Genomic DNA, 25,421 nt, shown 5'->3' with positions numbered 1-25,421 from the left:
AAAATGATAATACCTGTCAGACAGGACTCCAGTAAAGATTTTTAAATTAGTATACTGGGCTCAATATCTATTAGCTTTTAGTGAGTGTCAGGGGATTATTGTTTGGCTTATTTCATTTGGAATCTGCAAGTCCCTGGCTATTTTTTGCTGCCTGTCAGTCAGGAGCCTGTCAAACTTTTAGAGGTGGCTGCATTCCCAGGCCCACACTTCAAAGGCACCACCAGCAGATGAAGCAGTGCTCATACTTCAGATCTCTCTGAGTCTTCTCTTGAGCCTTACCCTTCTGAAGCCTTTCTTCTTTCACATTGTTCTGATTTCTGCCACTTCTTTGGGCCTATGTGATTACATCGGGCTGCTTTGAATAGTCCAGGAAAATCTGCTTTCTATAAAGATGGATGATTATCAAAGTTAAAAAAAATGAACTTGTAAAGCCTCACAAATATAATTTTATTTTTTTGAATGCAGTTTAAACTGCATGTGGAACAAAAAACATATATAAAACAGCACTAGGAAAAAATAAAATACCAACAACAGATTTAGCAAATGTGTAAGAGTACCATGCAGTGTGTCTATGGGATATTTTATGGCAATAGAATTATATAAGACACCCAGGTAATTAAATTAAACAACAAAAAAAATTATCGGTGAGAAAATGAAATAATAAAGAAAGAAATTAAGTGTTTCACTGCATCTTTAACCATTGGCTCTCATACTTCCAAGAATATCATGTATGTCACAAACCAGGGATGACAAACAGGTTTTATCTTTTACCCAACTCTTATCAGTTGGCAGTGACTCTGATGGATGGATTCTGTGTTAAGAAGGATTCTGAGGACACATCAGGGTTCATTGGGAAAGATTTCCTAACCACTTATTAATGTACACTACACATGCAGAAGGGAAAATGATGCAGAACACTTCACATAATTACTACCTGGCTTATAATTTCAAAACCTGTAAATCAAAGTGGTTTGCCAGTACCAGGAAAAAGCAGCTGTAGGTCAGAATAGTTTGGAATCAAGGACCAGGCTGTGCTTTCAGGAAATCCCGAGTTCACAACCAGGGTTTCCATCTGTTCCTTCCTTCACCTCCCTCTTCCATTGTTCAGTGCTGCGGTTGCTTGGGTAGCCTGATCCCCGGCACACCTTAAGCAGGTCCTATATCTAGGGAAGGAAGGGCCAGGATTAATGCAAGAACTGCTCAGCAGGCCCTCCTCTGCAGGTGGCTCACTGGGGCTTTGGAACTCATGAGCTACCCTGGAAGAAGAGCTTAAAGACATCAGGAGAGTCAATAAGCAGAAAGCAAAGGTCAAGGTCTTGAGAACCACCACCTGGAATCTTGTGAGTACTGGCTGAACATCCCTAGAGTGAATGACCAGAACAGCTTTCCTCAGGGAGAACAGACAGCAAGGTCAGAAAGAAAGGAAATAATTGTTTACTTTTCAGTATAGAAGAGAAAACAATTTTTTTAGACATAAAAGAGGGAAAAAATATTTTTCTGCCTCTTGTGCAAAATTTCCCAAGGCCTCTTTCCATTGTTCTGTGGTGAACTAATCAGATTCACCGCCAAGTCTTTCTTCAAGGGTCAACTTAAGGGTCTTCTGAGCAAATCACTGCCAGGTCCTTGCCCTCCCTGTAGGAGGGAGACACCCCAGCCTACCCTCATGGAGGAAGCTGGCCTCCCAATTAAAATGTGTCTGCTCTAAGATTAGGCCAGGATCTCTTCAGTGGAGCCCACACGACAAGGGCAAGGCCCCATCAGGGTTCTCCGGCCAGCTTGCACTGCCTGTTCATAAGGATCCTATTGAGAAGAACAGAAGCATAGCCAGACAGCAGATTAAGGAGCCCAGGTAAGCAGATCGCAGAATCTGAGGACCAGGGGTTGATGGCCTTCCTTCCTTTCCTCTAGCTAGAGAGAGGGTTCCTTCCTCTTCACCAACGTTCTCAGATGAAGCTTGGGCTACACAACCACAGACACTTGCATCTAGCGGTCTGACTTCATAGGTCTCACAAAGCTCTTACCCAGGTGCACAGGAGGGCCATGCTGCAGGTGGGACCCCAGCACCTGAAGTCTTGACCCAGTCTTTATACCATGCCAAGGCCTCAGGAGAGGCAGAAGGAGGCTCTTTTGGAACTGTCAGGATCTCAGATGAACAAGGCTCAGAGGTCCCTGAAACAGTCACCCTTCACCCCAGTAACAGACTGACATGATATGAAAAAACCCCTACAGGCACTTAGGCATGAAATTGGTTTGTGGAGACAGTACCTTGTTACCTGGCAGGATCAAGTGAGTGGACTGTCCTGTGACCTCCTGGCACTCTCTAAGCTCCACTGGAATGAGAACCTCTGAGCTGGGACCCACCCCTCAGGTGAAATTGTAATGTGTAAGAAGGGACCAGGCCCCAGGGACCTCCTTGAGATCATTCCTCCAGGCCACAGCAGCAGTGTTGGCTTCTGTGGCCATCACCCTGCTTTGGAACACAGCAAAAGTCCACGAGGACACAGTAAGCATATGGAATGTGAAACAAGAACATCCCTGACCCAGTAGGGCACATTCACACCCCCAGGCGGGTGACCCGGACCAGGCCTTCTGCAGAAAGCACTCTTGTTCCCTAAGAGAGTCCTGTCTCACTCAGACCTCTACAGTCTCAGGTGTGATAGAGGCTGGATCTCGGGGGCTTGAAACACCCAGGCAGCCCAGGATGAAACCCTCTCCTTCCCAGAGAACGGGGAGCTTGCCATGTGCCAATTTCATCTTCCCATAGGGAAATCTGCTGGCCAGGGCTGTGTCCACAGCGATGATTACATGTAGCTCATTAGGCCTGGCAGGAAGCAAGCTGTAACTCAGGAAGAAAAAGATGCTCAAAGTCACTTAACAGTGACAGAAATCAGGTGTCCACTCCGTGCTGCCATAAGACCCGCCACAGAAGGACCAAGTTGCAGATGTGGATCCTGGAATTGAAAAGCAGAAACTAGTTTGCTTATAAATTTTTGTGGCCAAGTTTACTAAGTGTCACTGTTTTCCTATGTCATTGAAATTATTCTTGCTAAATTTAATGTGTTTAGAAGCACATTTAATTTAAGAATTTATTTTTAGGTACATGTTATTTATATTTTTACTCAGTCTAATAGCTTTAAACCATTTATGCAGGGAGATCCTTTCCATCAGTTTACAGACTAAAGTTTTGTTTGCTTGTTATTTTTTTTTTCCCTGAAGCCAAAAATAACAGATTAAGGAACTTCCAGTTCTGATTTTAAAAATTGGCAAGAATATTTGAAAAATCCTCCCAAGACAAAGACCAAGAAATTCTAGATGCATAAAACCATTTTTTGAAATGTGGAGTTGAGTGTAGAGGGAGAGAAGGGAATTTCAAAGTGCCCAGAATGAAGACTCCAACATCCGGGCACCGCATGGCTGGACGGGCTGCCCCACCGGGTGGGGCGGGTGTTTCATGCTCCTGAAGGTGAGGAGCGTGGGCCCTTGCAGTGAATGGAGTATGATGAGCAGCCTCGTACAAATGCAAATTCTAGAAAAGGCTCTAGAGAAAACTGGCTCCCCCACCCAATAGGGGAAAAGTAGAAATGCTCATCTGTGTAATCCTGGATGGTAAATGAAAAAGTCTGTGCTCAGAAAATGCAAGCATGGGTCTGTGCACAGATCAAATCACCAAGCTCATTTAGATCCAGCAACCCCCAAGACAATAAATTAACACACAAAAAAATCACAAGTTAGAAACATCCCTGAGCCACCTGGTCTGGTGGAGACAGAAGCCCTCAGCCAGGGCATATAGCATTCTGACTTATGTCCCCACAGAAAATGAACTTCATCCAAAATCAAAAGCCCACTCAAAAGCAGAAAGAAAAACAGCATATTGAGGCCTTCTAAAATGTCAGGCAAGGTAGCACAGATATACAGTCATTAATATTGTAAAATGTAGATTAGGCAAGACCCAAAGGAGAAGTAAGTATATGGAAAAGTAGATATAGCTGCAGAAATATCTTTTAAAAAGCTGAGCTGGCAAAACTGTAAGGGAAACCCAGAGAAATGACAAGGAAGTGAAAGTTCCCAGGTAATAGGAGGGTTCTCACTCATATAGCCAGAGGGACCGGGGGCCAGGAACCAAAGCCCAGGAGCCCAGAACATGTGGAGCTTGCTAAGGGACCAAATCCAGTGAAAACCCACCTGGGAAGAGAGGTGACAGATAGTCTCCCTCTGCCTTGGTGTGCATTTTGGAGGGAAGGAGGAAAATTCTCACTAAAACTTTGAATCATAAGCTGCCTATCCCGTGTGTAGGCAACTGACGTAACATAGTAGTCTGACAACAAATGGTACTTAGTTTTTCTCTTACCTCTTCTTAAGAAAAGTTGGGGGCAACGGGGAGTACAAAGAATACTTGTGAACCCTCTCCCAGATTTGCTTCTAGGTATTTTCTTCACATTTTCCCCTTCTGTGCTTCCTTCCCATAGTTAATGTGCGTATGTGTGTATTTGCACAAGTAAGCAAACATAGATAGGCACTATTTTACTGAACCACCTAAAGGCACCGTCAGGGCACTGCGACATTGCAGCCCTCTGCAATTCAGCTGATATCTCTAAGAGTAAGGCCGTTCTCCTCCCTCATCCTAACACTAAACATACAGTGGAGGTCTCATTTTCCAAAGTCTTCTAAAACTTTTTTTCTATTTTAGAATCCAGGACATTTCTTGCATTGCCTTTGTGTACATCTCTTTAGTCTTTCTAACCTAGGACTGTCTCCTCTGCCCAAGCCATTTTGTCAACTTTTGCTGCTTGTTGCTACATGATGTTGATTCTTTTGAAAAATCCAGGCCAGTTGTCTCACAGGATGTCCCATTCTCCAAGTGTATCCGATTATTTCCTCAGGATTAAATTCAGGTTAAACATCATTGGTAGAGCTCTTGGCATGTCCTGCTCTTGATCTGTGGTTGTCTGAAGCAGGCCCAAAATGCCAAGTCTTCCTGTTATCCAGGTGCTAATTTAAGGTGATTGTCCCCATACCTCTTCCAGAGGTTCTAGAATAGAATCTATTGCCTTGACTTTTCCAGCTTCTAAAATTCTCCTGCATTCCTTGGCTTGAGGCTCCTTCCTTCATCTCCAAACCCAGTGCCACAGCATCTGCAAATCTTCCCCAACACACACAAACCTTCCTTCTGTCTCAGTTCTTCATCTCTGTTTACCTTAACTCTGAATCTGTCCTCACATCTCCTTTTCTGACTCTGACTTCCCAGCTACTCATATAAGGCTTGTGCCCAGGATCAGCTCCTCATCTCAAGATCCTGAGCTTAATCACATTTGCAAAGCTCCTCTTTCCATGTGAGGTGACATATTCACAGGTCCGAGAGTTATGATCTGGACATCTTTGGAAGCCATTATTGTGTTCAACACTCCACTCTTCTCAGTGCTGTGGGATTGCAGAAGAAGCCATTGAAAGCACTTCCTGTTTTTTTCCTATTCAGAAAGCCAGGGCGAAGTGTGTCCCAGTGAGGAGCCATAACAGTCCCTGGCAATAGCATTCCCACCCTACAGCATAGCATTGGAAGTTCAGTCCTGGATCAAAGAAGTTATAGTGGTCCTAGGGTGAGGGGCACCCCGAGGTAATATTTATGGACACAAGGGCTCTGCTTAGTTCCATTCTTTTTATTCATTTATTTAAGATTTAGGTTACAATTTATTTAGTTTCTAAGCACATTCATGGTTAAGCCTATGTACTATACATTCCTATAAAGCATGTAGACATTGTTAAGGTGGCACTAACAATATTTTTTATAATTTATTTTTTTTTATTTTTACAGACTGCATTTTGATTCATTGTACACAAATGGGGTACAACTTTTCATTTCTATGGTTGTGCATGATGCAGATTCATACCATTTGTGTAATCATACATGTACATAGGGTAATGATGTCTGTCTCATTCCACCATCTTTTGTACTCCTGCCCCTTCTTGCTCTCACTTCCCTCTACATAATCTAAAGTTCCTCCATTCTTCTCTTATCCCCCCACCCCTCCATTCCCATTATGTATCATTATCCACTTATCAGGAAAAACATTTGGCCTTTGGATTTGGAGGATTGGCTTATTTCACATAGCATGATATTCTCTAATTTCATCCATTTATCTGCAAATGCCATAATATTCTTCTTTATGACTGAATAATATTCCATTACATACCACAGTTTCTTTATCCATTCATCTGTTGAAGGGCAACTGGGTTGGTTCCACAACCTAGCTATTGTGAATTGAGCTGCTAGAAACATTGATGTGACTGCATTATTGTAGTATGCTAATTTTAAGTCCTTTGGGTATAAACTGAGGCATGGGATAACTGGGTCAAAAGGTGAGCTCATTCCAAGTTTTCTGAGGAATCTCATACTGCTTTGATAGGCAGAATTAATATTGTCTATATGGCCATTCTACAAAAGGTGCTATACAGATTCAATGCAATTCTAATTAAAATCTCAATGATGTTCCTCACAGAAATAGAGAAAGCAATCATGAAATTCATCTAGAAGAATGAGAGGCCTTGAATAGCCAAAGCAATCTTGAGCAGAAAGAGTGAAGTAGGAGGTATCACAATACCAGAACTTAAAATATAGTACAGAGCAATAGTAACAAAAATGCCATGTATCTGCACCAAAATAGACAGGAAGACCAATGGTACAGAATAGAAGACACAGAGACAAACCCATGTAAATACAATTACCTCAAACTAGACAAAGAAGTCAAAAACATACAATGGAGGAAAGATAGCCTGTTCAACAAATGGTGCTGGGAAAACTGGAAATCCACCTGGAGTAAAATGAAATTAAACCCCTATCTCTCACCCTGCACAAAATGCAACCCAAAATGGATCAAGGACCTAGGAATTAGACCAGAGCCCCTGCACCAAATAGAAGAAAATGTAGGCCCAAAATGTAGACCCTTCATCATGTTGGCTTAAGACCAAACTTCCTTAACAAGACTCCCAAAGCACAAGAAAAATCAAAGTAAGAATCAATAAATGGAATGGATTCAAACTAAAATGCTTTTTCTCAGCAAAGTAAACATTTAACAATGTGATGATAGAGCACACAGAATGGGAGAAAATCTTTTCCACATGTACTTCAGACAGAGCACTAATCTCCAAAATTTATAAAGAACTTACAAAACTTTACACCAAAAATACAAAGAACCCAATCAATAAATAATTCCATTATTAAAACATACAAGAATTGTGAGTTGGGTCAAAGGAGATGGACAGATAATAGGTCTACATTTTCCAAATGAACAGGGTAAGTTCTTTGTGTATTCTGGGCTGCCTCCTGGTAACAGATCATTTCTGCACATCAACATGGCCTGAAACAGATCAGAGATTTTGACATCTCTGGGGATAAATGAATAATTTTGACCCCTTCAAGAACATGGTATCTGAAGTGGAAATAAAGCTATAACTGGATGACTGGGCATTAAAGACATATGGTCAAAGCTCAGTGAAGTTATATTTTAGAGAGTTTTGAAGAATGAGTTAAAGCTTGATTACCCACGAGTCATGGCACAGGCACACGCACACAAAACTAGGGTCATTAGAAAGTCTGTTTAAGACATGGAAGTAAGTTTAACGTGGGCAAAGTGTGGACCATGGGGTGGGAGTGAGACCACATGAGATGGAGTGTCTGCTGGGGACCAGAGTCTCTCTTCTCCCAGAGGCTTTCTCTAGGATAGTTGGTAGCTTGCACTTCTCCAAATTTGGAAAATTATGTCATTGTTAATATGTTAAACTTCCACTCAAACATAGAACAATTTCTAAAAGAATTCAGTTAGGATGTACCCTCCAGGGTTATGGATTCAGCTCAGTGGCAGAGCACTTGCCTAGCAAGTGCAAGGACTAAGTTCGGTCCTCAGACCTGGGGGAAAAAATGTACCCTCTATTTAGGAGGAAGAAGTAGCACTAAGGAGACATTGTCAATGGCTACCTATGTCAGCTGTGGTGGCACACTTTGTGCCTTTGAAGCCACTTCTTTTGAGATCTGTCTCCATCACCTAATGAAGCCATCCTGTCAGGGTCTGGTGACCCATTAACTTTGGCCTTAAGTAGGATCATGGAAGACTCAGAAAATATGTGTAGTGGGGCTGGGTGCCCTGAATCACACTGCCTATTTCTGAAGCATCAGTTGTACTTGCTGGTAAATATTAATAGCTATGTCATGAGGAAGACTAGAAGACATTTCATTTTTTGAAATACACTTTATTTTTAAGAGAAGTTTTAGGTTTGCAGCAAAACTGAGCAAAAAGTACAAAGAACCACATGATCCAACCCTCCCCAACCCACACCCACATGCACATCTGCCCCTCATTATCAACAGAGCAGTGCACTTGGTACAACTGACAAACCTGCCCTGATGCTTCACTGTTACACAGAGTCCGTGTTTACTTTAGGATCCACTCTGCATGTAGGACATTCCATGGGTTCTGACAACAGTGACATGGATCCACCATTGCTATATCATACAGAGCAGTCTCGCTGCCCTAAAAACCCACTGTGCTCCACCTATCTGATCCTCTTTCCCCCAATCACAGACAACCCCTGATCTTTGTGACTTCTTCACAGTTTTGCCTTTTCCAGATTGTCATAAAGTTGGAACCACACAGTGAACCGCCTTTTCAGACTGGCTTCTTTGACCTAGTGGTAAACATTTATGATGACCACATGTCTTTTTGTGGCATGATGGCCATTTCTTTCGATCATTCAATAATATTCCATTTTTACATAAAAGAAAGTTCAGGCTTTAGGTCCCTCCTCCAACTGTCCCTTCTCCTCCACTGGTGGTAAGTCTCACCTCCTCTGACCTTAGTGACGTGGATTCCTGGGAATAATTTAACACACATTAGAAGGGAAGAACAGTATCTTCAAAAGGTAGTTGTCAAGATTGGTTTTCATCCAGTCCAGAGTCCTTTTTTTCAAATGTACATGGAAACCCCAGATAGAAGACAGGTAAAAATGAACATGCTCAGGTCAAAAGGTGTTGGGAGGGCAAGACAGAACCAATCAGCTTGGGACACATCATCCAGCTCTCCCAAAGGAACTAGGGGTAGTCAGTGTCCCCCAAGCAGCTGCAGCTGCCTAGAATGACTAACCCTAAGGAATGGAATCCAGGGCTGGTAAACTTGGACCAGGAGATAGAGGCAGACTGAGGCGAAGGATGGATGTGGAGTGCCAAGACAACAAGGGAACAGCAAAAGGTGGCAGGTTCCAAAGCCAAGCTCCATTGCTCGCAGTTGCTCATGTGGGTTGACTGCTCTAAATGCTGTGATTGGGAGAAGAGGCCTCAGAGAGCGAACATCTCATAACTGAGTGGCCGTAACTCAGGAAACTGTTTATTACATGTGCAATAGCTAAGTCATAGAGAAATCCGAGTGTTAGCCTGATCCCTCATGGTGTAGACGAGAAAAGCAAAACTCAGAAACAGGAAATGAATGAAACGCCTAACACCACACCCAGTAACCTTCTCCCACCTCAAAACCCCTCTAACTAGGCAGAAGGCTATCAGGAGAATTTGGATAAAGATTTATCCCTTAAAACCTTTTAAAATCTACTTAATACAATCCTCCTCAATATTTTCACTTATATTTAATTTAATGCTCTTTTTTAAAAATCACTTTGTCTAACAATAACAAAAAGAAAAATCTTAACTATTAATCCCACAGATCTAATAAACAAGCTTATGAAGATGCTAACTCCAGTTCTTTTTAACGCTTACAAATCTGGCAAAATTGAATGAACTTTCAACCCCAAATTCTTAAATATTAAATTCTTCAATAGCATGTTGACTTTTAACTTCAAATTTCATCCATAAGACATTCCAACATACTGTTACTAAACATGACAAGAAGATTCTTAAACTTACAACAAAAATAGTAATGCTATAGTTTGATTTTCTTTATTACATTTCTATAATCAATTTAATTTTGAGATTTATGAGACTGAAACAAACTTACCTACCATAGAAACAAACATCATATCCCAAGCAAGTCAGGGTTATTCCTCCAAGCAAATAGAGGTCACAGGCTTAGCTGTTTTGGGATTTGGTATACAATCTGCGATTGTAGATATTCAGGGTGATTTCTGCCATGCACTCTGTCATGCTGTTGATGGCCACTGTCTAATGAGGAACCCCAAGAGGAGCTTGAATAATTTCTCCAAGCTCTATAGTTACTCAGGTCAAATGCAGCTTATTCACCCTCTCCCAGCCTGCCTCAGTGACAGTCAACCTAAGTTTTTATTTCATTCTGGCTTCTATGTGTTGTTCAAACCTGACAAGAGCCCATGACCTTTTTGACCCCTCTGCCATGGGCTCCTCATATCTCCACTTGTCACTCAGGCCTCAAGCAGGTAGACTCTGAAGAACCAACCCAAAGCAGCCACTTTCCCAGATCTGTTTTCCTCCCCCGTATTTATCTCTGTTTGAGATGCATTTGTGTCTTTATTATTGCTACACCCTGAAATAAAGCTATTTTAAGTGCTCTATACTTCCACAGTTTTGACTTTTCTTACTTACATGAATATTAAACATACTCATAGGCTTCTATCATGCACCTCTCCTGACTTTCTCCAAAGAAAAAAATTAAGAAGTGACTGTTCTAAGTATTAGAAATGACAAAAGTATACCTTTCTTTTAAGTGCCTGTCAAGTCCACATACTAAGATGTCCTTGGAGAAAATGAAAGATCTCCACCTGGAGGAAAAATACCTACAACCAGAAACCACAGAAATCAATGGAGTCCTCATGACCAAGATGATAAGTGATAACTGGAACAAAATCTGGAATTTCCAAGCAAAACCTGATGATCTCCTCATTGCAACCTATGCAAAGGCAGGTGAGTGTGCAGAAATAGCAGTAGGTGACATCACCTTTAGTAAAGCAGGGATACTGGAAGCTGGACTCCTAATTTTAAAAACAATGTAGGGTTTCTCCAGGACTGGTCCCTGGAAAAAATGAAAACAATGCTTACTTATGAACACAAATGCACTAGCATCCAAAGATCCTCCCTTTTATGTAGGTCCTTGGTAAAGAGCGAGATGGTCAGAATTGCAAAGGAATAGAAAAAAATTAAAAATAATGTAAGAGCACAGAATCTAAAAAATAGCGTGGAAGCTCTTCCAGTAAATCTTGGCAACCCAGGAACTCCTTCTGTGCTATTAAACTCTCCTTGAATGAACAGCAGCCCCTATCCCTGAGATATTCCTCCTAGGGAGAAGCTGACAAGGAAATGAATCCTTTCTGCCCAATAGAAACTGTGCTAAAAGAGCTGGGTCTAAAACCCACATGAGTATGGTGGGATGCATCTGGGAAGGGGCAGGTGATGTCCCCAGACTCATAAAATGAAGTGGACTATGTGGGGAAAAAATGGTCAGAAAAGGCAAAAGATACCTCAGGATTGTGCAGAGTACAGAAATAGGAAACATGGCCACCAGGAAAGATGTGATGAGGTGACTGATGATCTCCTGCATTTTCTAAATTTATAATTCCACTCTGTGTGACCAAGTGAAGCAAAGAACTGTAAGCTGGAACCAGTTTGAAAATGCCAACCTCCTGTGAGCCTTTTTATGCTTCCCAGCATGGGGAATATGCTTGCCTCTCCCCTAGCTCTTGCAGTTTCCACTCTTGGCTTGCCCTGCCTCCTCAATGGAGAGGCACATTCCATTCCCGCTTCCAGTTTTCATTCCAATTCTTACGCTTTTCTCCTCAATTAAGCCTACCGACCCGCTGCAGTAAGTTAGCCTTCCTCCCATAGTTTAACTTTCGCCTGTCCATATGTCTATTTATATCCTCTTCTATATCATTTAGAATTCAATTTGACTGCAAATGTCAGAAAACTCAAAGTAGCACAAAAGAAAAGTTGTCTGTACATTGGTAGTCCAGTACTGAAATAGTGACTGCACTCGTCATCAGCAACCCTGGCTCCTTCTAACTTTCTACTCCACCATCTTAAGGTGTAGCTTTTGAGTCTGTGGTTCTGTACAATTGCTGGAGTTCCAACCATCACATTCCAAATGGCATCCTTTAAAGACAACTTGCCAGAATTTAGTGCCTTGGCCATATCTACTTGCAAGAAAGGTTGAAAATGTAGTTTTTTACATAAATAGAGATATGTCCAGCTAATATTTGAGGATCTCTTAATTTGAGAGAAAAAAATGAATAGTAGCTAGACAAGCAGCAGTCTCTGTCATATCTCCTCTGATAAACATCGTAAGCTTGTTAGAGGAGGTTCATTGGTTAATTCATCTTTATGTCTCATTACCTTTGATTCAGTATTTATACAACCTACCTAGGTCTATCACCTGCAAATCCCTACGCTAAGTACTAGTACTTAGTACTTAATGCAGAGAACAGAAGGTGTTGCAAGGAAGCACATTATGAGCAGATTGTGGCCATGAGTATGGAGGGGCACCAGTGCTCAGAGGAGAGCCCCACACACTTTGGTTGGCACAGAGAGAAGGTGACACATGGGATGATTCTGCTCAATATTCAGAAAGAGCAAATTTAATGAATATATGAATAATCAAGGAAAATGGACCAAATTGTGCCATGAGTGGATGGAGTTGAGAATGATTGATGCCCTTAGGTACAACCTGGACACAGGAGATTGTGGACATGATCCAAAATGACGGGGATGTGCAGAAATGCCAGAGGGCCAACACCTTTGACCGGCATCCTTTCCTAGAGTGGTCATTACCTCCACCTCTCAATTCAGGTAAGTGTGCCCAACTGGGACCTAAGAGGTTGTTACCACTGTGCAGGGTCAGTGTTCACCTAAGAAGAAAATCCTCTCCCCTAGGCCTCTTAGAAAATATTTCCAAATGAAACTGAGAAGTAATTTGAAGATAATCTAAGTCAAACAACTAGGAAAAAAAGACTTCCAAATTTCTTTGCTAAGATATATGATTTGGCAGCCTCAGATGCACATTCCCTCCTTATGCTTGAGCATTTCAATGTAGAGAAGGCACGTGCTATGGTTTCGGTCAAAATGTCTCCCCAGTGTCCACACAGTGAAGGCTCGAGCCCCAGGTGGAGCTGAGAGAAGGTATAGGATCTTTGGTGGGCAGGGCCTAAGTGGGTGTGCCCTTGGAAGGGGGACCGGCCCCATGCTCTCTGTCTGGCACTTCCTGTCCACGAGGTGAGGTTTTTATGTTCCGTCACACACTGTCACCATGAGATGCTGCTTCACCACAGACCCAAAGCAAAAGGGCCAAATGGTCATGAACTGGAACCTCTAGAACTGTGATTTAAAATAAATCTTTCCTCTTTATAAGTTGATTATCTGAAGTATCTCTTTTCATGATGGAAAGCTGACTCACATAGCAGAATTGAGAACCCATAGCCCCCATTGATTAAGAACCACAGTTCTTGGTATATAGACACTGAAATATTATTCAGCCATAAAGGAGTGAAAGTCTGTCATTTGCCTCAACTTGAATGTGAACTGAAGAACATTATGTTAAGTGACAAAAGCCAGACACAGAAATACAAATATTGCATGTTCTTGCTCACATGTGGGAGTTAAAAGTTGATTTTGTAGAAATTGTAGAATACAAGTCACTAGAGGCTAGAAGGGGAACCAGATCAGATACTGAATAAGGAGCATCAAAATACAGTTAAATAGGAAGAGTTTCAGTACTCTATACAGTATAGTAGGTCATCTGCAGTTTACAACAATTTCATTATGTATCTTATAATGACTATGAAGAGTTCAAAGTTTCCAAACACAAAGAAATGATAAATTTTTAAGAAGACGGAAACGCTAATTACTTTGACTTGATGATTGCACATTGTATACAATGCTAAATTATCATAGGACCCCGTAAGAATGTACCATTTTGTGTCAATCATGTCAATTATTTTAAATGCGTTTTAGAAAGCTACATTCCTATGTCATTCTGCTGCCAGCTCATGGAAGGATTAATTCAAATGTATTTTATCTAAAATCTGTCTATCAAAGAAATGTCAAATTTATATTATAACATTATCAAAAAATGATCATGCTTCACAACAAATATACTAAGAAATGTAAGACACAGCACGCTGGAAGAGTCTGTAATGAAGTTGAGAATAAAGAACAAGTTTTATTTTTTATTTTTTTGATAAATTAGACTTTATTAAAATTAAAAATTTCTGCTCTGCTAAAGACACTGTACAGAGAATGAAAAGACAAGGCTTGGACTGGCAGATGATTTTTGCCAAACACATATCTGACAAAGGAATTGTAACCAGGATATATAAAGAACACTCAAGACTCCATTAGAACAAAGCAAACATCTCTCCCCATATTTAAAATATTTGCATGGACATTTATATTCTTTAACATTTATTTATTTAATTTATTAACTTTGTTTTTTGACACTGATAAATATTTTAAAAAAATTTTTTTTCATACATGTATATAGGGTAATGTCTGTCTCAATCTATGGTCTTCTCATCCCCCCACCCCACCTTTCCCCTCACTTACCTCTTTACAATCCAAAGTTCCTTCATTCTTCCCTACCCACCCCATTATGGATCATCATTTGCTTATCAGAGAAAATATTTGGCCTTTGGTTATTTGGGATTGACTTATATCACTTAGCAGGATCTTCTCCAGTTCCATCCATTTCCATGCAAATGCTGTAATTTCATTCTTCTTTAAGGCTAATGTTCCACTGCATATATGCACCACATTTTCTTTATTATTCATCTGTTGAAGAGCATCAAGGTTGGTTCCATAGTTTTGCTATCATGAGTTGAGCTGCTATAAACATTATGAGCTTGCACAGTATGCTGATTTTAAGTCCTTTGAGTATAAACTGAGGAGTGAGATAGCTGGGTCAAATGGTGGGTCCATTCCAAGTTTTCTTAGGAATCTCCATACTGCTTTCCAAAGTGGCTGCACCAATCTGCAGTCTCACCAACAATGTATGAGTGTGCCTTTTTCCCCCAACACTTATTCTCATCAACACTTATTGTTTGTATAATTGCTATTCTGACTGGAGTGAGATAAAATCTTAGAGCATTTTTTATTTGCATTTCTCTAATTGCAAGAGATAATGAACACTTTTTTCATATGTTTGTCGATCAATTGTATTTCTTCTTCCATGAAGTGTCTGTTCAGTTCCTTAGCCCATTTATTGATTGGGTTATTTGGGTTTTTTGGTGTTAAAATTTTTAGGTTCTCTATATGTCTTGGAGATTAGTGCAGTATCTGAGATGAGTGGGGTAAAGATTTTTTCCCATTCTGTAGGCTCTCTCTTCAAATAGTTTATTGTTTTCTCTACTGAGAAGAAGCTTTTTATTTGAGTCCATCCCATTTATTGATTCTTAATTTTACTTCTTGTGCTTTAGGAGTCTTGTTAAGGAAGTTAGATCCTAAGCTGACATAATGAAGATTTGGGCCTACTTTTTCTTCTGTTAGGCACAGGGTCTCTGTTTTAGTGTCTACATTTTTTATTCATTTTGAGTTGATTTTTGTGCAGAGTTAGAGATAGAGATTTGATTTTATTTTGTTACATATGAATTTTCTGTTTTCCCAGCACCATTTGTTGAATAGGCTATCTTTTCTCCAGTGTATATTTTTGGCACCTTTGTCTAGTATGAGATAACCATGTTTATATGGGTTTGTCTATGTGTCGTCTATTTTGTACCATTGGTCTACATGTCTATTTTGGTACCAACACCATGCATTTTTGTTACAATTGCTTTGTAGTATAATTTAAAGTCTGGTAGTGTGATGCCTCCTGCTTCACTCTTCTTGCTAAGGATTGCCTTGGCTATTCTAGGTCTCTTATTTTTCCAAATGAACTTCATGATTGCTTTTTCTATTTCTATGAAGAATGTCATTGGGATTTTTAACAGGAATTGCATTGAATCTGTATAACACTTTTCATAGTGTGGCCATTTTGACAATACTAATTCTGCCTATTCAAAAGCATGGGAGATTTTTCCATCTTCTAAGGTCTTCTTTAATTTCTTTCTTTAGTGTTCTGTAGTTTTTATTGTAGACATCTTTCACCTCTTTTGTTAGATTGATTCCCAAGTATTTTATTTTTGTTGAGGTTATTGTGAATGGAGTAGTTTTCCTAATTTCTCTTGCAGTGGATTCATCACTTATGTATAGAAATGCGTTTGATGTATGGGTATTGATTATTTATCCTGCTACTTTGCTGAATTCATTTATTAGTTCTAGAAGTTTTCTGTTGGTATTTTTAGAATCTCCTAAATATAAAATTATGTCATCAGCTGATAGTGATAGTTTGAGTTCTTCTTTTTCTATTTATATCCCTTTAATTTCTTTGGTCTGTCTGATTGTTCTGGCTGGGATTTCAAGGATGATGCTGAATAGAAGTAGTGAAAGAGGGCATCCCTGTCATGTTCCAGTTTTTAGGGGGAACGCTTTCAATTTTTCTCCATTTAGAATGATATTGGCCATGGGCTTAGCATAGATAGCTTTTAACAATGTTGAGGTATATTCTTACTATCCCTAGTTTTTCTAGTGTTTTGAACATGAAGAGGTGCTGTATTTTGTCAATCGCTTTCCCTGCCTCTATTGAGAGAATCATATGATCCTTGTCTTTAAGTCTATTGATGTGATGCATTACATTTATTGATTTCTGTATGTTGAACCATCCTTGCATTCCAGGGATGAACCCCATTTGATCATGGTGCACTATATTTTTAATATATTTCTGTATGTGATTTGCCAGAATTTTATTGAAAATTTTTGCATGTATGTTCATGAGGGATATTGGCCTGAAGTTTTCTTTCCTTGATGTGTCTTTGTCTGGTTTTGACATAAGGGTGATACTAGCCTCACAGAATGAGTTTGGAAAGTTTTCCTCCTTTTCTATTTCATGGAATAATTTGAGTAGTATTGATGTTAATTCTTCTTTGAAGGTCTTATAGAACTCGGCTGAGAATCCATCTGGTCCTGGGCTTTTCTTGGTTGGTAGACTTTTGATGGCTTCTTCTATTTCTTTGCTTGAAATTCATCTGTTTCCATTGTGTATGTCTTCCTGCATCAGTTTGGATAGATCATATGTCTCTAGAAATTTGTCACTGTCTCCAATATTTTCTATTTTATTTGAGTATAAATTTTCAATATAGTTTCTAATTATCTTCTGTATCTCGGTAGCATCTGTTGTGATATTTACTTTTACATCACAAATTTTAGTAATTTGAGTTTTCTCTCCTTTTTAGTGTGGCTAAGGGTTTATCAATTTTATTTATTTTTTAATGAACCAATTTTTTTGTTTTGCCAATTTTTTGAATTGTTTCTTTTGCTTTAATTTCATTGATTTTGGATCTAATTTTAATAATTTCCTATCTTTTGCTGCTTTTGGTGTTGATTTGTTCTTTTCTAGGACTCTGAGGTGTAATGTTAGGTCATTTATTTGTTGACTTTTTATTATTTTAATGTGTGAACTCAATGCAATGAACTTTCCTCTTAGCACTACCTTCATCCTAGTAGAAATTTTGATATGTTGTATCAGTGTCCTCATTTATTTCTAAGTATTTTTTATTTCCTCTTTGATTTCTTCTTTTATCCATTCATCATTCGATAGCATGCTATTTAGTCCCCAGGTGTTGAAGTATCTTCTATTTTTTATTTTATCATTGATTTCTAGTTTCATTCCATTATGACTTGATAGAATCCACGGTAGTATTTCTATATTTTGTATTTCCCAAGAGTTGCTTTGTGGCATAACATATGGTCTATTTTAGAGAAGGATCCTTGTGCTGCTGAGAAGAAAATGTGTTCACACATTCAGGGTTATTATTGAGATATTATTTGTATTCTGGTCATTTTTGTTTATTTTTGGTTTTTAACTTGACTTAGTTTCTCCTTTGATTGACTTTTCCTTTAGTATAGTTTCTCCTTTTGCTTTTTTTTTATTTCCTCCTCATGGGATATTTGCTGAAAATGTTCTATAATGCAGACTTTCTAGTTGTGAATTCTTTTAACTGTTGTTTATCATGGAAGGTTTTTATTTCATCTTCAAATCTGAAGCTTAATTTTGCTGGATATAAAATTCTGAGTTCAGATTCATTTTCTTTCAGAGCTTGATATTTGTTATTCCAGGATCTCCAGGCATTGAGGGTCTGGGTTGAGAAATCAGCTGAGATCTGAATTGGTTTCCCCCTATATGGAATTTGGTTTTTTTCTCTTACAGCCTTTAAAATTCTATCCTTATTCTGTACGTCAGTCATTCTCATTATAATGTGCTGTAATTTTGTACATTTGGGGTCTTATAAGCCTCTTGTACTTGATTTTCCATTTCATTCTTTAGATCTGGGAAGTTTTCTGGTATTATGTCATTAAAAAGATTGTGCATTCTTTTGATTTTATCTCCATGCCTTCATCTATTCTGATGAATCTCAAATTTGGTCTTTTCATGTTATCCCATATTTCTTGGAAGTTCTGTTCATGGTTTCTTACCATCTTCTCTGTGCGGTCAGTTTATTTTCAAGATTATATATTTTATTTTCATTGTCTGAGGTTCTGTCTTCCAAGTGGTCTAGTCTGTTAGTGATACTTTCCATTGAATTTTTTATTTGGTTCATTGTTTCTTTCACTTCAAAGATTTCTACTTGATTCCTTTTTATAATCTCTGCCTCTTTATTGAAGTGATCTTTCACTTCCTGTATTTTATCTCCAATACCATCCTTTATTTCAAAGATCAATCTAACTATGTATTTTCTAAACTCCATCTCTGACATTTATTATACTGTGTTGTCTATGGATTCTATTGTTGGAACACCTTGGTTTGTTTGAGGCACTTTGTTCCCATGTGTTTTCATGTTGCTTATGTGTCTGCTCATCTAACAGTATGGAGCTGAGGCAGTACAGATTCTACCCTGTAGCTGTTTAATGTCCCTGAAGTCTTCCAGTACCTCACCTTTAAGGGGCAGACCAATATTAACAGCACCCAATGCAAATATTATACCACTTTAAACCAAATGGCTCCTCTTAAGGTGCTTATAGTTTTTTCACAATAAACAGAAATGAGGTTTTCAATTATTGTCTACAATATAAACGGTAAGTTTGATAAAAGGGTTTACTGTTTTAAATGATGGACAATGAGGGAACAGAAGTAGTGTAGGATGTGATGTTTATGCAGAAGAGGGAGAGAAGATAGAGGTGAAAATTTATAGTAAGAGTGAGGGAGGAATTAATAGAGATGGCTTTAGTATGAGAAAAGTGAGAAAGAGAATCTAGGGAGACAGGTAGGTGAGAGAAAAAATATGTACAGGTTTTTTTTTAAGTAAAAATATAGGAATATACAAAAATATATTGTATACTATTCAGACATCCCACTCACAAATTGATGTATAAAAAATATTTGACTGGAGGAAGGAGGGACTCTATAGAGGGAAAACAGGTGGGAGGGGTGGGGGGAAGGAAAAAATAACAGAATGAATCAAACATCATTACCCTATGTAAATGTATGATTACGCAAATGGTATGCTGTTACTCCATGTACAAACAGAAACAACATGAATCCCATTTGTTTACAATAAAAATAAATCAAAATTTAAAAATATTTGAATTCAGAGTTGGTAGAGATGTGAGACAGAGGGCCAAATAAAAAAGAGGAAAGACTCAATGGAAAATTGAATTATTGCTTCCATTGGCTTTCAAAAATGTTCTCAGCTTCCCTTCTCCACAGATAGGTGGGATTGTCTGAAGTTTGATGTTAGCACCAGTCCAGTGGGTGCCAGACTGTTTGGGTGGGTTAGCTGATAGCAAGATGCACTCACACCCTCTTACCGTCTTCCCACCTGTTGTAGCTGGCCCCTTCCATCCCTGTGTACGTCAGGACTCACTCAGGTGGAGAGAGCCCAGTTTTCTTCAGTTTCTTCAACCTGTGCTCCCCCAGGGAATTGCCCATAATCTCTGACTTTCCACAGACTTGCCAGACCCAGACTGGCCCATGCAAACCCATCTGCAGTCTGATGGACCTGGGCTTCAGCTTCCCCAGGCCCTCTCTTGCTGCAATCACAAGATCTCAATGCCCTTTCAACTTGCAGAGAGGCCACCAGGCCTGTGCTCACACAACAGAGTCACCCTGAAAAGACGCAGCCAGATGGTGGCCACTACCACACCGAGCAGATAGATCTCAGGTGCAGCCAGACCTTCAGGTACCCCAATGTATCTCCAGCCCTGGCCTGAGTCTCCAGACCAAGGTGGCCATGCCCTGAGATTGCAGTGGCCAAGGCAGCAAACCTGCAGACCCTGGATGTTGCCCCAAATGGTGGCAGCCACATGTAACCAAACCTGCGGGTTCTGTGCAAATGGACTTCCAGGCAACAGCAGACAACAGGTGATCTGCTGGTGGTCTGCAGGTGTTCTGCGAGCTAATGGTGGATGGTCAGCAGGTGGATGTTGGGCCATGGGCAATGGGTAGGTGAATGGCAGGTGATGGTCAGACAAGAGACAAGCAAATGGGCAAATGGCAGATGATAGATGGCAGTCTGAGCAAACTGCACTCAAAAAGTAGGTGATATGCTGGCAGATGGCAGGTGATCCCTGTGGATAAATGGGATAAACAGCAAGGGGGTTGGTGAGCAGTGAAGACTGTCTCACAGAGAAACAGTATTTACTCTGCTCGAATCTTGAGTTATGAAGTAACAAAGAATGCAACCTCCCTCTAGTCCATCATCTTGGATCCTCCAAGAACAAGTTTTAATAAAGTACACAGTAATAAATGGGAGCTTTGGCAATAGAAGATAACCCAATGGTGAGAAGACAAAGACTTGGGAATCCAACTAGTCTGCTGAAAATGCCGGTTGAGATTCTTGATCTTGAGCAAGTTATAAAGCATCTCAAAACCTAATGCTTCTTTATTTGTAACATAATAATACCTAGTATTTATTAGAAACCTATTTATTGAGCCAATTATTCCAACCCTTGTTGAAAACCTTGTCTTTCCTTCCATTCATTTGCCTTGACCCTTTTGACAAAATCAGTAACAGTACAGCATGGCTGTATTTCTAGATTTTCCATTATGTGTCTTTTCTTTGTGTGTTTTTATTTCTGTGTTACGTGTAATCTCATTTTGATTCCTGTAGCATTATAATAATCTTGAAATGAAGTTGTAGGTCCTTCCAGGCTTTTCTTCTTTAATATTGATTTAACTATTATAGGATCTTTCACTTCCATATAAATTCTAGAATCAGCATCCTATTATTAATGTATTTCTGTTTCTCATTACATCTGTTATGTTTTGTTTTTTATGAGTGGTTACTCGGTTATTTGGTACCCAGATATTTGTTATTAGATTTTATTAATTTAACAGGGTCTTTAGTGCTATCAAGCTCCTCCTCCTTTGTTTCATATGAGAATTGAATCCTGCTTTATCTAATAGCACCACAATCCCTGCTTCTTTCGATTTGCTTGTTTTACCTCTCTTCATTGTGTTATTTTGGCCTTTAATAGTTTGTGTATCTTAGAAAGTTCTCATATTCCTCATATAATTAGATTTCCTTTTATGAGCCAATTTGAAAAATCTTAAGACTCCTTAATTTAGAAGCACTGACACTTATTGGTATGACTGATAGGTTTGATGATAATTATGTCAGAGTCAAAAATTTTATGTATTGAAATTACCATGTATTTATTATATTTGCTTTGTGTGATTTTTTCTTCTTTTAAAGTTTGTATAGGATAGAGCACTAATCTCCAAAATTTATAAAGAACTTACAAAACTTTTCACCAAAAATACAAAGAACCCAATGAATAAATGGGCCAAGGAACTGGACAGACACTTTACAGAAGAAGACACACAGGCAATTAATAAATATATAAAAAAGTGTTCAACATCTCTAGTAATTAGAGAAATGCAAATTAAAACAACTCTAAGATTTCATCTTACTCCAATTAGAATGGCTATTATCAAGAGCACAAACAATAATAGATGTTGGCATGGATGTGAGGAAAAAGGCACACCTTTACATTGCTGGGGGAGTTGTGAATTGGTGCAGCCACTCTGGAAAGCAGTGTGGAGATTCCTCAGAAAACTTGGAATGGATCCACCTTTTGACCCAGTTATCCCACTCCTTGGTTTATACCCAAAGGACTTAAAACCAGCATACTACATTAACACAGCCACATCAATGTTTATAGCAGCTCAGTTCACAATAGCTAGATTGTGGAACCAACCTAGATGCCCTTCAACAGATGAATGGATAAAGAAACTGTGGTATATATAAACAATGGAATATTATTTGGCCATAAAGAAGAATAATATTATGGCATTTGCAAATAAATGGATGGAATTGGAGAATATTGTGCTAAGTGAAATAAGCCAATCCCTAAAAACCAAAGGCCAAATGTTTTCCCTGATAAGTGGAGAATGATATATAATGGGGATGGAGGTGTGGGGAGTGAGAGAAGAATGGGGGAAATTTAGAATATGTACAAGGAAATGAAAGGGAGGAGGGTGTGAAAAATGGTGGAATGAAGCAGACATCATTGTCCTGTGTACACGTATGATTACATGAATGGTGTGAATCTACATCATGTACAACCGTAGAAATGAAATGATGTACCCCATTTGGGTACAATGAGCCAAAACACAGTCTGTAAAAAATGAAAAGATAAATTAAGAAAATGTGTGTGTAGGACTTTTTGTTTGAGTTTTTATTGTTTTGTTTTGTTGATGATTAGTAAAATTTCTGTCTTTCTTCCCAGTGGTTATCTATCTATAAATTTCTACCTTCTGTAAAATGTTAATTCTCTTTTCTCTTACTTAATCTTTTATGATCTGTTATTCTAGTTTCAAAGGAATTCTCTGATGGAAGCCAGTGATATTACTCAAATTTTTGAGTTGCATTCTTTCTACTTCATTGTAATCTATAAGATTTACACATTATTTTACCCAGGACTTCACTTGTATTTTAGTTCTAGTACTAAATAATGTGAAATATTCCCCATCAGTACTTTCAACAGTGTTCTGGGTCATTTCTTGGTTTAATGAAACTTATTCTAGAAGATAGTTAAGAAAAGGCTCCTGTGTGCTGCATTTACTGACTTCTTGACATTTAATCATTTATTCTACAACTTTGGTACTTAAAGCACAGCTGCACTGGTTACAGTATCTTTTATTCACAAGTTCTTTCCTGAAGCCTCTTTAAAATACCACGTATAATTATAAAGTCCTAATAAAAAAGTAAACAGAATTTTTTTAAAGTAAAAAGAAAATGTTGTTCCACAGTTTCCTTGTTTTTAATTCTATTTTTAAGAAGTCTGATGCAAGCTTTATTTTCTCAACTTAATGAATTATTTCATCTGTTGCCTGGAGGCCCTTTTCTTCAAATGTCATAACATAATGTTGTTTCATAATTGATCACTATAAATCTACTTCCCTGATACCCGCGGCTAAGATGTAAATTAAAGTCCTCTTTCCAGAAAGTTTGTTCAACTTATGAACTTAAAAATTAATTCCATCCCACCAGTTTTATTTACTTCTCAGGAACTCCAGTGCAGGCCAGTGTTGAAACGCCGTCACCTGTCTTCAATTTAAGTTCTTTTTACTTCTTTCCTTTTCTCATTGTCATTCTCTTAGGTATTTTCTTGTTTCCCTTCAATGACTCCTATGAAGTTTTTATTTCAATCTTTTCTCCATTTTCTACCTCATAACTTAATCTGTAGTTCGTATGGTTTTGTGGTTTTTTTTCTGTCTTTCTTGAGTTCTATCAGATCTTTTTGCATTTGTCTATCCTTTTTTTCATTTCTGTTCTTATTTTTGTATTTCTGATTTAACACATATTTTTTTAAAATTCTCAAATTTTTGTTTCAGAATATTGAAGTTAGTCTGATGGGGTTGTGACAGGGTTTTCAGCTTTCTAGTTGTTTTGGGAAGGTGTTTGGTTTGCCTTTTCTGACTTTTACAGTGGTTTGGTGTCAATACACTCAGCCCTTTTCTATATATGTTCATTTCAGAGACAGACAGCTCCTGGTTTTAAAGTACCCTCTTGCATCCGTGGTGCCTCTCCTGTGTTCTTTTGTTTGTGGATAGTGGTGGCAATGAGAAGAGGAGGAGGAAGAGGCATGAGCTGCTTTTCTTTCATTTCCATGGGATCTTTACTTTTTCTCCCTTCCCTTCCTTCCTGGATCCTTTCCCTCCATAGCTCCACCTCATGCCTCCCTTTCTCCATAGATCTGCTTCTTTGTCAGAAGGTCTGTTCTCCAGCATGGCCTCTTCTGCTTTACGTGCAAGCCCTCCTCTAAACTTCATGTAGCGTTTAGCCAATCCCAGCCTGCATTCAGTGTTTTGGCACTTAGCTTTGGACTTTCTCTTTCTAGGAATGATTTTGACTGCAACTTACTCCGTCTTGTTGACCTTGCCTGTCTCCTGTTTTTCACAGGAGCGTCACCTCTATGGCCCTCCACGCCCACAGACTGATGACTTCCCATCATGGCCCCCGCATTTGCTAATTTGGAAAAATGACTTGATCACTATAAAACTCCATTTTTCAGTTAAAAACATATCTCTGCACAGTGCTCAGTAAAGGCACAAGACAGGATCTGCTGTGATTCTTGGTTATGGAAGTAAAGTTGAAAGAAAGTTAAAACTCTAGAAAGAGCTTCTGGGACCATCAAGCTGCCCCAGTAACCTCCCTCACTTAAAGGAATAGGCAGCTCTTCTCCATTGCAGTAATAGAGAAGCCCACAGAACCAAATACCTGGAGTCTTGTTCTCACTAAACTTAAACATCCCAAAGCCTTTTGTCTGCCCACCCAAGCACACACCAATGCTCAGCAGGAGAGGGGAGCAATGCTGCCTCCATGTCTTGCTGTGCCTCATTAGTGCTGCTCTCTACCAGAATGAACAGGAAAACTGTCATCAGAGGGAAAACACAGACTACAACAACATCATTCTTTAAGGCACAGAGCCAGTCATGTGGTCAATATGATTCCCAATGTTTGACACAACACTATTGGATCCATGTAGCTGATCAGAACTGTTTGACTTATTTCCCAGGTCTGGACTTGGCCAATAAAATGCCTTCTCCTAGAACTCTGAAGACTCATCTACCTGTTCAGATGCTACCACCATCCTTCTGGAAAGAGAATTCAAAGGTAAGTTTTGCTGGGTACAACCTAAGAATGTCTCTCTCTAAGTAGTAACAATCAAAGACAGTAAAAGGACAATAACCAGAGAACTACATGGAACATGGTGGCTTTATGCCACATTCCCATACCCTCCATTCTGGATCCACCTTCCTTTCCAAACACTATTTCTGGAAATATATTGGGAATTTATTCTGATAGTCAACTAAGCCACATTCAAAGACAGTGATCAATGATCCAAAGCAGGCATTTCCTGAGGAAGGTTGGTATCTTAGTTTGGGTCCTCCAAGAAGCATAGGCCATGGAGGAGAAAGATAGGAAAGAGA

At 39.2% G+C, this 25,421-nt stretch overlaps 1 protein-coding gene across 3 annotated transcripts in view; it reads left to right on the top strand.

The window, feature by feature from the left end:
* The first annotated feature begins 1,649 nt into the window (after positions 1-1,649).
* SULT1C3 (sulfotransferase family 1C member 3) overlaps positions 1,650-25,421 on the top strand; it is a 36,827-nt gene continuing 13,055 nt past the window's right edge. For 2 of the 3 annotated variants that reach the window (XM_079110280.1, XM_079110279.1), the window contains exons 1-4: positions 1,650-1,849; positions 10,675-10,870; positions 12,620-12,748; positions 25,007-25,104. In XM_079110280.1, coding sequence (XP_078966406.1) covers positions 10,699-10,870; positions 12,620-12,748; positions 25,007-25,104 — 399 coding nt within the window. In that variant the 5' untranslated portion in view covers positions 1,650-1,849; positions 10,675-10,698. Of the gene's footprint in view, positions 1,850-10,674; positions 10,871-12,619; positions 12,749-25,006; positions 25,105-25,421 lie in introns of those variants that run through there. The other variant, XM_079110281.1, reaches the window with a different exon arrangement.

Source organism: Sciurus vulgaris (assembly GCF_902686455.1).
Source record: "Sciurus vulgaris genome assembly, chromosome: 14".
NCBI lineage: Eukaryota > Metazoa > Chordata > Mammalia > Rodentia > Sciuridae > Sciurus > Sciurus vulgaris.
Note: the sequence above shows the minus strand (reverse complement) of the source record. Positions and strands in the feature narration are given on the sequence as shown.